This window comes from Orycteropus afer, unplaced genomic scaffold (assembly GCF_000298275.1).
Source record: "Orycteropus afer afer isolate SDZICR_OR568_19922 unplaced genomic scaffold, OryAfe1.0 scaffold00384, whole genome shotgun sequence".
Taxonomy (NCBI): domain Eukaryota; kingdom Metazoa; phylum Chordata; class Mammalia; order Tubulidentata; family Orycteropodidae; genus Orycteropus; species Orycteropus afer.
In genome coordinates, this window is record NW_006921971.1 from 2,173,194 (window position 1) to 2,186,398 (window position 13,205).

At 44.8% G+C, this 13,205-nt stretch overlaps 1 protein-coding gene across 1 annotated transcript in view; it reads right to left on the minus strand.

Annotated features, from left to right (window-relative positions):
* Window positions 1–13,205, minus strand: part of NBEA (neurobeachin) — a gene marked incomplete at its 5' end in the record, with an annotated part of 985,874 nt that overhangs the window by 526,775 nt on the left and 445,894 nt on the right. The window contains one exon of the mRNA XM_042782600.1: window positions 4,845–5,283. Within this exon, the coding sequence (XP_042638534.1) occupies window positions 4,845–5,283 (439 nt within the window). The remainder of the gene's footprint in view (window positions 1–4,844; window positions 5,284–13,205) is intronic.

Consider the following 13,205-nt stretch of genomic DNA (forward strand, 5'->3'; position numbering starts at 1 on the left):
AGTTGATGCTTTTGAGTTGTGGTGCTGGCAAAGAATACTGAAAGTACCGTGGACTGCTAAAAGAACTAACAGATCTGTCCTGGAGGAAGTGCACCCGAAATGCTCCTTGGAAGCGAGAATGGCCAGACTGTCTCACCTACTTTGGTCATGCTGTCAGAAGGGACCATTCCATTCCCTGGAGAAGGGTGGAGGGCCGACGAAAGAGGGGAAGGCCTTCAAAGAAATGGATTGACACGGTGGCTGCAGTGATGGGCTCAAGTACAGCAGGGATCATGGAGCTGGCGTGGGATCGGGCAGTGTTTCGTTCTGGTGTGCATGGGGTCGCTATGAGTCAGGAACAACTCAAAGGCACCTAACAACAACAACAACAACAGTCGTAGGTAGATGGCATTGCCATACTGCTGGACAGCACTGGTGGACCCTGACCTTCTAGCACTTTCCATACACACCTATACGTCAGGCTGCTCTGTGATTAAAGATGCACCCTGCACTCTGCACAGACGACTGGGGGAAACAAAAGGAGAGACACCAGTGCATCCCACATATGCAGATATTTAGCTACGCATCATAATACAATCCAACAAAAAAATGCACTACTAAAAAACGCTGATTCTAGGTAAGTGTAAACATTTCTAAAATGTGATACTGCCATTTACTTAATTAAAATGATACTAAAAGCTTCAAAATGGTGACATTCAGCAGCACCCTATGCTGAATGAGGAGGAATAACCTTGACAGAAGCTACATTAACAGAGTTCAAATTACAGCCACTGTTTTAGGAAGCTATTTCCAAACGCATGACCTGAAATGAGGATAAAGAACACTTCGCTGGCCATCTGCGTAGACTGTGCATACGACTGGTTACACATGTGAAAGAAAACGCTGCTAGCATCTCCAGGAGACTGTGCATACAACTGGTTACATGTGTGAAGGAACACACTGATGGCACCTCCAGTAGAACGCACCTACGACTGGTCACACGGGTGAGAGAACACACCGCTGGCATCTCCAGTAGACTGCACATACGACCGGTTACGTGCATGAAAGAACACACCGCTGGCATCTCCAGTGCACCGTGCCTATGCGGGGTCACACGTGTGAGAGAACACACCACTGGCACTTCCAGTAGACCGTGCCTACAATGGTTACATGTCTGAAAGCCACAGTGATGTGTGGGAGGACTGTACAATGTGATTAGGAAGCACAGCTTAGTTACAGGGAAATGAGCCTGAGTTCATATGCATTTTTCAAGTAAAGCTACAAATGAACAAGACGTCACTGGCAGAGGAAGACTCATTACCATCCTGTGCTTGAAAGTGACTACGGTTCTAAAGCCTGTCCTTGGATCCCATTTCCAAAGACTCCAATCCGATGTGAAAAGACATGTCATAACTGGCCTTCAGTGCTTCTGAACCATGTTCATCTACCTCGGGATGGAAGCGTGGCCACCGTGAGACAGAGAAGGCAAAAGGCAGCGACGTCCTGCAAACAGGATTGCAGAGCCCGCTGTGCAGGGTGGGCGTGGGGCTGATGCCTCAGCCAAGCTCCCCGCCACATGTTTGATGTTGTCACTCTCCATCTCGGGAGCGGCTGACAGACGATCCAGCCCGTCCGCTGGCTGGCAGCTCATTTTGCTAGCAGGTGGCAAACAATTAGACACACCAATTTGTGCCTCCTGATGACATTAAAGCATGAAACTAAGTTGTATGCAGTGCCTGGCGACTTGTGTGAAAGCATTTCAAAAATAATACTCTTTGCCGTGGCAACTCATTTCAGACTGCCACCTCCCATTAGGGCGTCGAGCGGTGAGGACGACAGACTTGAGTTACGGGCGGCGCAGGGCACTTCTGTTCAATCCGTCATCAGCGCCCCTGAGACCTCCGTCCGTCCTTTCATCACCATCTCCTCATCATTTCCATCTGAGGTTCCTGAGCCGTCGCATACATTAACCCACCAGAGACCCTCTTCCTACAAAGGACTGGGGTGCGCTTTGTGCCTTCCCATTTCATCATGCTGTGGGCCGGTCAGAACAAGGATTCTACCCCACTGTATTTTGCACTGGTGCTGCCAGGAGCGACGAGAAGTTCTGTTTTTTATTCTTAAAGCCATATTAGCAAAAGCATGATAAATTCTGAGTAGCTGGGAATAGTGGCTCTCGGGTGATTGCTTTCTGAAGTTTTAATGAGAAATAAAAGCATTTGGAGGATAATGTGTCTTCAAACCAAAATGTGTTCTTTACTGTATTTCATTCAATTCTTTTACACAAATCACAGTAATACTTGGTGTTCATCATTCTGTACATAAAAAATTTAAACACATCACTTAAAAGTCAATTGAAAATGAAATTTTAATGACCCGAAATTAAAGGACGGTCGCATTTACTTGGCTGTGCGTGTGCTTGACGCATCTATCCATTCATGAGCATGTGGGCACAGGATCCTGGGGACATAAACCAAACATGTGACACAGAGGCCACTCACACGGAACGGCGAAAGGGATGTCCACAGAACTACGGGAATGGACACCTGGATACGACAGGAACACGAACTGTGCAAGAGAAATATGAAAAAGAGCACTTCTCCCCATTGTACAGTGTCCCCTCTTGCATTTTCCAAGCTTCGAGCACAAAGAATTCACCTTCAAAGGCACTGTTCTACCGGCAACCGAACTCTGCCTGCTCGTGGGGAGGCTCGAGGAAGACAAAGGGGCTTCACTTTCCCGCCCATGGGGTAACTAGCGCCACAGCTATCACAGATCCTCAAGAGAAAGCTGGTGGATACCGGCAAAATGCTCACAGGAGACGCCGTCACGATGTTTGTGTCCAAAGACCACTCCGCCTAACGGAGGGTGCTAGGTGCCTCACTGCCACCCGTCTGCTCTGCACAATGGAGAACACACGTCTCTGCTCAGGACAAAGGAGTGTGGCCACTGAAAGAAGGTCCCGTGGACTACATGTTGCACTGGGGGTAGATTCCAGTTTGGACGATCCAGGGCAGGACTCATTCAGTTTCCCCACTTGATGTTATCTCCCCAAAATAAACAGCACTGGCTTGTCAGTCACCTCACAGAGCTCATGTTCACATAAATACATACAGACACATATGAAAGAGTGCCCTTAAACATCAGTAACAGCGTGACTCAGGTGGTAAACCAGCGTGCTCTCTGGTATATACACAGACATGCAAATACAGTGTGCAATATACATCAATCCCAGTGTTCAGAGTCAAGTTTTATGCTTAACGATCAGTGATTATCTAAAATATTTTCCTGTGCTGCACTCACTCACTGCTGTTGGGTTGGACCTGACTCACAGCGACCCCTCTTTGGGTTTTTGAGGCAGGATCACTACGGAAGTAGATTACCCAACCTTCCTTCCGAGGAGTGGCTGGTGGGTTTGAACCGGCAGCCTTCTGGTTAGCAGTCAAGTGCCTTAGGCATTGCACCATCAGACTCTATGTTGCACATGTTTTTAAATAGTAGGATATATTCCACATACACGTTTTTGTTTCTAAAGGATATTGTTTTATTCTGCTTTTGTGAACTATCACTTTTATTGACTGCATTTTGGAACAGAAAAAAGATTTCTCAATTCTTCAACTAAAAATTCTTGTATGATTTAACATATTTATCTGGACAAAGAAGCCACGTTCTAAGTATGGGTATGCAGCACTTAACATCCACAATTCGTTCTGCAAAGTAAGACACTGTGTGATCTGGAAGTTGTGTGGACACCATGTTAAGTCTTAAGGGAGTCCGTTTCCTGGGGTCCCTGTTGGCGCTGCTACCACTGCGGCTGCAGAGGCTGGAGGAGCGGCAGCCGCGGGAAAGGCAGCTGAGACGGTGAGGACAGGAGCAGGGTGCAAAGAGGCACGTGAGGGCGGCGGTGCGCGCCCAGCCCTGCCTGCCGTATGGCCTGCCTCAGGAGCGGGACCCGTCCAGGACCCGCGGCCCCTACCACCACCTGCCTGCCCACCAAGCAAAGCCCAAGAACCCACACCCAGGCTACGCCCTCTGCTCACCTGAGTGTATTCCACCCTCGTGGGGGCCAGTGCTCCAAGAGTCTGGGTTTGGGGTCTTGAAACCATTAGGGGGAGTAATAAGCAAAAGGAGAGTGACCTTCCCTTTTGGAAAAAATCACTCCATGGTCCTACAGACCCAGATGCAGTTGGACGGCGCCCAAATGGATGCTCAGAACCACAGACCTACATCTGGAACCTACAGTGCCTTTCGTCGGTCTTTACTCTCAAACACCTACCTCAAAGATGGCTTCTGCACCGACAAGAGGAGACTGTAAGGGAAGGGACCACAAGCAACGTATCTTTTCCATATACTTGCATTCAGTCTCACTTTGGAATGCTGTCTTTTACAGTAAGATAGTTAAGCTCCACTAACTCTAACCGAGTTCTATAATATTAGTGTAGGATCTCAGACCCCAAAGGACCGTGTAGGGAGATGTGGTTGGTTTTCTCCCCGCTTATATGTGAAACAGGCAAGGTCTGAAGAGAGAAAATGACTCCAGAATGTGCTACAATCACATAATGGTGTGTTAGAACCGGAAGCCAGGTTTCCTTACTTCCAACTCAGTGTGCTCCTCACTGGAACCCACTGAAGCCCTTTAGGGGTTGTATTATGGATACACCTCATTGTGAGTTCAATTCAGTCGGTCAGTCACTTTGACAGTGTTTATAAAGTCAGAGACGCTTTGATGGCAAATAACAACAACAACTTATGGAACTGTGTTTGTGAGTACAGCGTCTCAAGAGCTCTCTCACTATGTGTCAACGAATAGGCTCTAATTTTCCTTCCACGTCTAGAGCACCGTGAATGGTCCCTGCAGCACCTACCTGTCAAAGGAATGAAACTGCATTGGGAGAATGGCCTGGGCCTCTCTCTTTAGCGCCGGGTCTGGGTATGGGATAGGCTCGGGCCCACATTCTGCGATCTCCACGGGGGCTGCCACGAGGCTCTTCAGTATCTCCTTGACATTGATGCCCTTGGTCTGACTGATGCTCGAGATGGACGGAGCTGGCTTCAGCAGCTCACTGGGGTTCTCTGCTAAGCTCTCCTGCGATTTCTTCACTTCTGAGGACAGAGTGGACAGCAGGTCCCCCATGGTGTCGGCACCCGCACCGGCCTCCAGTTCGGCCCCGTTCAAGATGCTGGCCACCTGCTCCTCTCCAGCTCCTGACTCGGCGTGACGAATGGAACTCTCCAGCGGAACATCTTCGCCAGGGGCTGCTGTTTCCTTTTCCTTTAGAGGGTCTGGAAATGTAGCAGGTGTTTCTGTAATGAAAACGGATTTATTGGTTTAAATTTCAAAAGCTTCACACGTGAAAACCCTGTATTGTAAACCAAATATTCTCATATAATAGAATAAAGAAAAACAAATCTGTGAGAAAGCAACACTCTGTGTGTAACACAACCTGGTTCAACGTGTCATCCATTCACACCTGTCAACAGTTTGTGTGACAGCATCAACACGAAGCCCTTTCTTTCATAGTCACCTGCCCTGTCAAACGGATGCCTTTCACAGCATCCGAAGATTGTCCCCACCAGCTTCCTGTGCGGCTGGTCACTAAGTACGATCTGAGGCCTCCGTCCATCCTTTCATCCAATCAAGCAGGGAAGGCAGACGCCTTTCTAATATTTTTCTTAAAATTTTGAAGTCATGTGTGTGCTTCATTTGCTACTTTAATACCAATGATAAAAATCCATCGGGGATGTTTAATCCAAGGATTCCAAGCTTTTGACTATCTCACTGACAACTACACGTATAGGATTCCAAAGTTTCCAGCAAACTGAAGGGCATGGGAAATAATGAGGACAGGCCCAGAGTCAAGCCCTGAAGAGCAGAGCAACGCTCCTGGGAATGTCAGAGGCCTGCTGCGGCCACTCAGCAAAGTCATTGTGAATGTAGCGCTCGTTCTTTGTGCAAAAATGGCAATTTCACTGTGTGAGGACTTGAATTGGGAGTAGACAGACAGACGGACTCACACATCCACACACATATCAGAAGACACATTATCAAAGTACCAAGTGAAACAGCTAAAATGAGGAAAAAAACCTTAAAAAATACTAAATTCAGGGCAAACCTCATTATGCAAAGGTCAAGATAATGTAATTTGCCATATAATAAAACATGATCTAATTTGAAATGATCACCTCGAACACTTTATCTAATTCAGATGGCATTTCCTCATCAGTACCCCGGGAATGAGGAGGGAGGTCTTCCACCTAATCGAGTCACAGTGAGGAAGATACAGTCCCATTAAAAGACCATGTATCAACTGCGAGCAGCTCCCGCCCAAAGGAGATGGCCCATCAATGCTACTTAGTTCAATTATCTTAGCTTACAGTTCAGCAGTCTCCTTGGTCAAACAAGAAGGGGCAGCCAAACTTCTCGTGGTATTTCTCGCCACTGTAAGATGTGCAGTGAGTGACCCCGCCCTGTCCCTCTGCCTGTGTGTTTAGAAAGGCCATTGGGGAAGAAGTCAGGAGAGCGCCCCACAGGGGAAGCAGGCAGCCCCCTGACTGCAGAGACACAGCTCTCAAAAGCATCGGGGAAATCTCCAAGGAAACAGGGAGAAATTCTGCTTGGATGATACTACGGAGGTGGGGGTGGGGGACCAAAATTGGTGGAAAATCTGGGTGCAGACACTAAAATACCCCACGCACTGTGAAGGGGCTTCTAGTAACAAGGCTCAGCTCTGCGGCCCCATCTACGGGAAAGTTCAGCTTATTTCCTGAAACTAGATTAATGTCATGGTATTCCAAATAAATAAGGATGTAAATGTATTAATTTTTCCAGATAAATTTCAGAAAAAATTTGTCAAGTTTTCAAAACAAAGAAAACCTCCTTTTCTTGGATTTCAATGCCCCTTTTCTTTTGGTGCAAATTGTATTAAACCCATATGTTAATTTAGGAATAAATCACTGCCTCCTGTTATGCCAACTTCTGAATGTGCCACATTCACCTAAATTCACTAAGAAACAGAAATCTCCCACAGTTCAATGTCGTACTGTAGTTATCCTCTCACTTATCAAAGAGCTTTTAGTTCTGCTTGTACGTCTGGTCTAGGATGTGAGAACCGAAAGAGGGGAAGATTAATATGGGACACCTAACAACACTATTCAAACACCATGTGAATCAATATGAGAAACAGTGTAGACTTACTCTGTGTTGGTCCCAAGATTTACATTATAAGGAATGCAGAAATGTTTTCCTAAGACAGAGAATCTTACTAATACTAGTAGCAAAGAACTAGAGAAGGCAAAACATCAGTGGTAAAGATACCAGTTTGGACTTTTTTTATAAAACCACGTGACACAGAAGATTAAGACTGAGATTAGAATAACAGCAGTGAAGATGAAAAGGAGGCGAAACAATCAAGATGTCCCAAAATATCTAAAGGGGGAGAGAGAGCACGCGCCCACACTGCTAAGAGAGAAAGCTAGCACAGGAGCAGGCCCTTCCGCAGATCCAGTCCCCGGACGCTGCCAGATCTCTGGGAGATTCACACGTGTAGGTCAAGAGAAGTACAGCCACACGCTTGGGCATGATTCAAACCGAGGTGGTGGCTGGAACCAGGAAGCCGATGAAATAACCCGGATGTACCGCATGAGAAGAGAGGACAGGGAGGCTGTTCTCTCACCACTGAGACCGGAGCAGTGACTGAAGCACAGTCACCACACACAGATTACGTGCTTCTGAAGAGAAACACTGTGGCAGAAAATCCAGGAAATTCAATAGCAGTAGGGACAGTCGTATGACAATGAGACAGAGAACACAAAGGCAGGAACAAAACAGGAACAGTAACCACCATAACCAAAAATCCCATTGTCATGGTTGCTGGCCGGGCTGACTTCTCCACCAGCATTTATGGATTACAAAGCGTATAGTCAAGTCGAGCACTCAGTATGAATTGAGCCATTTTACAGAACTGGTCTAGAGTCTTGGCTTTGCCTTAATATGAAGTCTAAGTATTTTTATCTATGGTGTATTTTTACGTTAAGGGTTACACAAAATATTTAATCATTTCAGGTTCTATTAGATGGTTATTAATAATTTCCTTAACAAACAAAATGTCTAAGAAAAATAAAGAATCCTTGATTTGGTCTCACAAGCTACCACATTTAAAAAATTTTATCGTTGTTGTTGTTGCTGTTGTGTGCTGTTGAGTCAGACCCAACTCATAGTGACCCCTCCTTGGGTTTCCGAGGCAATATCACTACGAAAGTAGATGCTTCCTTCCGAGGAGTGGCTGGTGGGTTTGACCGTCAGCCTCTGGTTAGCAGTCAAGTGCCTTAGGCACTACGCTACCAGAGCTCCCCAGACCAAACTAGGAATCCCTATAAAAACTTGCCTTCTCAGTTATAAAACAAAGTGAAAAGTGTATTAAAATAGAATCTTAAAACATTTTTTAATGACACATATCAAAATACTTGCCCAGTACATTAACAATCTTAATTTTATTTTTACTCCAACTGATAAAAGAATGACTTGAAAAAGAAATAGCCATTTTGATACTTCAATCGAAAGTTCTATTCACGTAAATATAGTTTGTAAAGCATAACCTGCGATCATGTTATGGAAGTAAAAATGGAGGCCAGTGGAACCTTTCACAATAGCAAACCAGATACCGATGAGTTGTCGGCAAACCTACCTTTAATCTCCCATTGTGCGTGCGCAGCGTTCACAGAGCGCGCCCTCAGTGGGTAACGTGAATCTCCGCCAAGCTAACTGAATCTGTTCCAGAACGCTCTGCTGTGCCACGAAAGCACTTTGAGGATGTAACCCACATCCCTCCAGCAGGGAGTTAAGCAGGAACAGCAGCGTGGAATGTGGGATCCCATCTATGCAGGCTGTTATCCATGACAGCAAGCTTGTAACTTTTCAGGAGTTCTCATCGCTTTCAGCAGCAACGGGCCACGTCAGTGCACAAAACAGAAACACAGCCGGCCCACTAAGCCTACGCTGCTCAGAAACAGCGGCTGGACGCCACATGTCTCCTTTCCCTACTGGTTTTCACAGAATTCAGTGAGTTCACCTAATATGTTTTGGGGAAAATATAAGGGCCAAGTTCAGCCAATGAAATGATGTCTATGTGGTGACCTCATTTGTCACATTTTTTCTGCCCCAAATCTTGTTTTATAGTCATTTATGAAATGTTTCAGTACTTCTTACCTATTAAGGCTGGCAGTTCAAACCCACCAGCCACTCCTCAGAAGGAACATGGGGCAATCTACTTCCGTAATGATACTGCCTCGGAAACCCAAGGAGGGGTCGCTATAAGTCAGGTTCGACTTGACGGCACATAACAACAACAACATTAAATAACTGACACTGCTATTTTCCAAACTATCTAAATACGGACTCACATGAGAGAGACATCTAGATCCTGGTTATGTACAGAAGAGAGACTAGTTATTATGGAACAAAAAATTACATCACGATTAAGTATTTGCTCTTCAAATGGTAATATTAACCAAATTAAATCACTGTAAATTAATTTAAAATAAAATATTAAAAGCTGTATATAACTAATTTGCATGTTTGTTTATATGAAATAAAAAATGTCAAATTAATTAAGTCACATGAAATGAACCTTGACTCCAAAGAGGAAAAAGACTTTCATAAAAAGAGTTTAAAACATTATTAAAATTCATTGTATAAAAGATGACACTGCACTAATTATCTGTGATATTTATATATGCTTTATATTTTCTCGTTGTTTGCGACACCAAATGTGTGTAAGTTGTGTAACTGGAGGGATTCAGTATTATTACTAAAAGATAGGGCACAACAGACCAAATTATAATCCAGAACAGTCTAAGAGGAGCCAAGGAAGCCCTTCGCTTGAATGTCCAGGTGCAGATCCCTCTGAGTGTGTTGACCTCCCTGGATCTATGTATTAATGATCTTCTTCATCAAGTGGGGACACTTTCAGGCCAACGTTTCTTCCCATGTTCTTCCAGCGTCTCCCCTCTCCCCACCACTACCCACCGGGGCTCCCGTTATGCATATGTTGGCACATTTGATGTTTCTCATGAGTCTCTGACACTTTTCCTTTTCACTCATTCTTTTTGTTCTGTTCCTCGGACTGGATAAACTCAACTGACTGATGTTCAAGTCCGCTTGTTAATTTTTTCTTGTTGTTGTTCACTCACATCTGCTGTCGAGCATCTCTAGTGAATTTCGCACTTGAGGTATTGCAATTTTCAACTCCAGAATTTCTGTTTGGTTCTTTTATATAATTTTAATCTGCTAATATCCTCTAGCTCGGAAGGAAGGTTGGGCAATCCTACTCCCGTAGTGATACTGCCTCGGAAACCCAAGGAGGGGTCGCTATGAGTCAGGTTTGACTCGATGGCACATAACAACAACAACAACGTTCTCTAGGAGCCCTGGCAGTGCAGCAGTTAAAGTGCTGGGCTGCTGATCATAAGATCAGTGGTTCTAACCCACCAGCTGCTCCATGGGAGAAAGATGTGGCAATCTGCTTCTGTAGAGAGGCCAGCCTTGGAACTCATACGCCAAAACCCAAAATCAAATGCGCTGCTGTTGAGTCGATTCCGACTCACAGCGATCCCTCCTTGGGGTTCCGAGGTGGTTATCACTATGGAAGTAGATTGCCCAGTCTTCCTTCTGAGGAGTGGCTGGAGGGTTTGAACCGCCAGCTTTCTGGTTAGCAGTCAAGTGCCTTAGACACTACGGGGAAGTTCTATTCTGTCCTACACAGGTCACTGTGAGAGAGAACTGCCTGGAAGCCAGTGGGGCTGGCTTAGGGTTATTAACATTCTCTGTTTAGTGGGACATCATTCTCATCATTTTCTGTAATTCTACAGAAGAGGTGTCCTTCCATTATTTGAGGATATTTACAACAGCTGCTTTACAATCTTAGTCTACCAGGTCCAGGATCCACCCTTCCTCAAGGGTGGTTTATGCCAATGCCTTTCTCCCTGTGTATGGACCGTTTCTTCTTCTTTCTTTGCAGGGCTCATGATTCTTTCTTGAACATGTTTGTGTGTCTTGTTGAGTAGTTGTCCTGAACTTACTCTATAAAATGTGCAGTCTCTGAAACATGCGTTCACCAAAGGCTCCGTTCAGCTGCCCTAGTGGCCAGCTACCGATTGGGCAAAGGTTGCCTTCAATATCTGGAATCAGAAAGTCGTTTGCCAAGGTGCTCAGTGTGTGTGTGTGTGTGTGTGTGTGTGTGTGTATGAAGGCACGCTTTCAACCTTCCTGCAGTTTATAATTCATCCTTAGCTTTCATTTTCTGCTCACAGAGTCTCAGGGTTAGCCAGATGTGAGAGACTAAGACCATCTTGGTTCTTTCTTTCGTGGGCATGTGCACAGCCCAACACAGACCTCTCACTCTTGGATATTTTACATTTTCTGGCCAGATTTGTTGGCCCCAACCAACATCGCTATCCTTGTTGTTGTTGTTATGTGCTGTCGAGTCGCACCCGACTCATAGCAACCCCTCCTTGGGTTTCCGAGGCAGTATCACTACGGAAGTAGATTGCCCAACCTTCCTTCCGAGGAGTGGCTGGTGGGTTTGAACCGCCTGCCTTCTGGTTATCAGTCAAGTGCCTTAGGCACTATGCTACCGGAGCTCCTATCGCTATCCTTAGGCAGGTACAAAGTTAAAAGAAAAAAAAAATGCTACTGATCATTGTCAATAAATGCCTACGAATAGGGTTTTTCCCACTGAGGAAGCTCTGGTCAAACAGCAACAAGCTCTGTTAGTTACCCTTTCAGAGCTGCAGAAAAAACACCTGGAAAACGTGAATCTTTAGGATGTTGTGAGGATGAACACGCCTGCCGGGCTTTCAAAACAACGTCTTTGCTTGGTTCAGCTTTCCAAACACTTAGATAGCTTCCACAGACATCCCCAAACCAGCAAACCTAAGGCAGAATTTTTTTTTCTTTAATGCATTTTATTGAAATATAATTTATGTACAGTGAAATACACAAAACTAAAGTGACAAGGGTCAGTGCTTTCTTTTCCTTTGCAGTGTTCCGTCCCCTCCCCTCCCACCCCATCAAGCAACAAAGAAAGTTTCCCTCCATATACAAACCTTTCCTTGACCCTCCACAACAACCAACTAATACTATATTTGTCCTTCTGTGATTGACTTATTTCACTCAGCATAATGTCCTCCAAGTTCATCCATATTATGTGGTGTTTTGCAGACTCTACATTATTCTTTAGTGCTGCATAGCATTCCATTGTTTGTATGTTCCATAGTTTGGCCATTCACTCTTCCACTGATGGGCACGTAGGTTGTTTCCATCTTTTTGTTATTGTAAACAGTGCTGTGATGAACATGAGTGGCATGTATCTGTTCCTGTCCTGGTTTTCACCTCTCTAGGATATATACCTAGTAATGGGATTGCTGGGTCAAATGGTATCTCCAATTCCAGCTTTCTAGGGAATTGCCAGATTGCTTTCCACAGTGGTTGTATCACTTCACAGTCCCACCAGCAGTGTATGAGAGTCCCAATCTCTCCACATCCGCACCAGCATTTGTTATTCTCTGTCTTGTTGAACCTTGCCATCAGTGCTGGGGTGAGAAAGTATTTCATTGTTGTTTTGATTTGCACCTTTCTGATGGCCAATGATCGTGAGGATCTCTTCATGGATTAGCTGGCTACCTGAATATCCTCCTTGGTGAAGTGTCTATTCATGCCTTCTGCCCATTTTTCAATTGGATTGTTAATTCCTTTGGTGTTGAAGCATTGGGGTTTTCTATAAATCTTAAAGATAGGCCCCTTGCCAGATATGTAACTATCAGCAAATATGAATTTGTTGCTGTCATTTTTGTTATGTGCTTTTTCGTGGTGTCAATTTCTTTGTTCCATATAATTTTCTATGCTGAGCTCATTTTGTTTATGAATCATGTTATCACTTCCTTCATTTTTATTGTTTTAGTATTTGCTGAATATTTATGCTGGTTCTCTTTTTTATTTTGATGTGAAGGTTTATCATTTTTCTTTGAGGTTATCCTGTGATTTATAGTTTTTAGAATGGTCCATTCTATCTTGTAGTTGTCTTGACTTCTGTACCATCTAGAAGTTCCGTAACAACACAGTTTTTCCCTCTTTTTGGTTTCTAGTTCTCCTCATTTGTCAATTGATGTCTCTGGTTCCCTGTTTACAATCTTGTAGGCTTATTTACTTTGGATACTTCCATAGCTGGGTT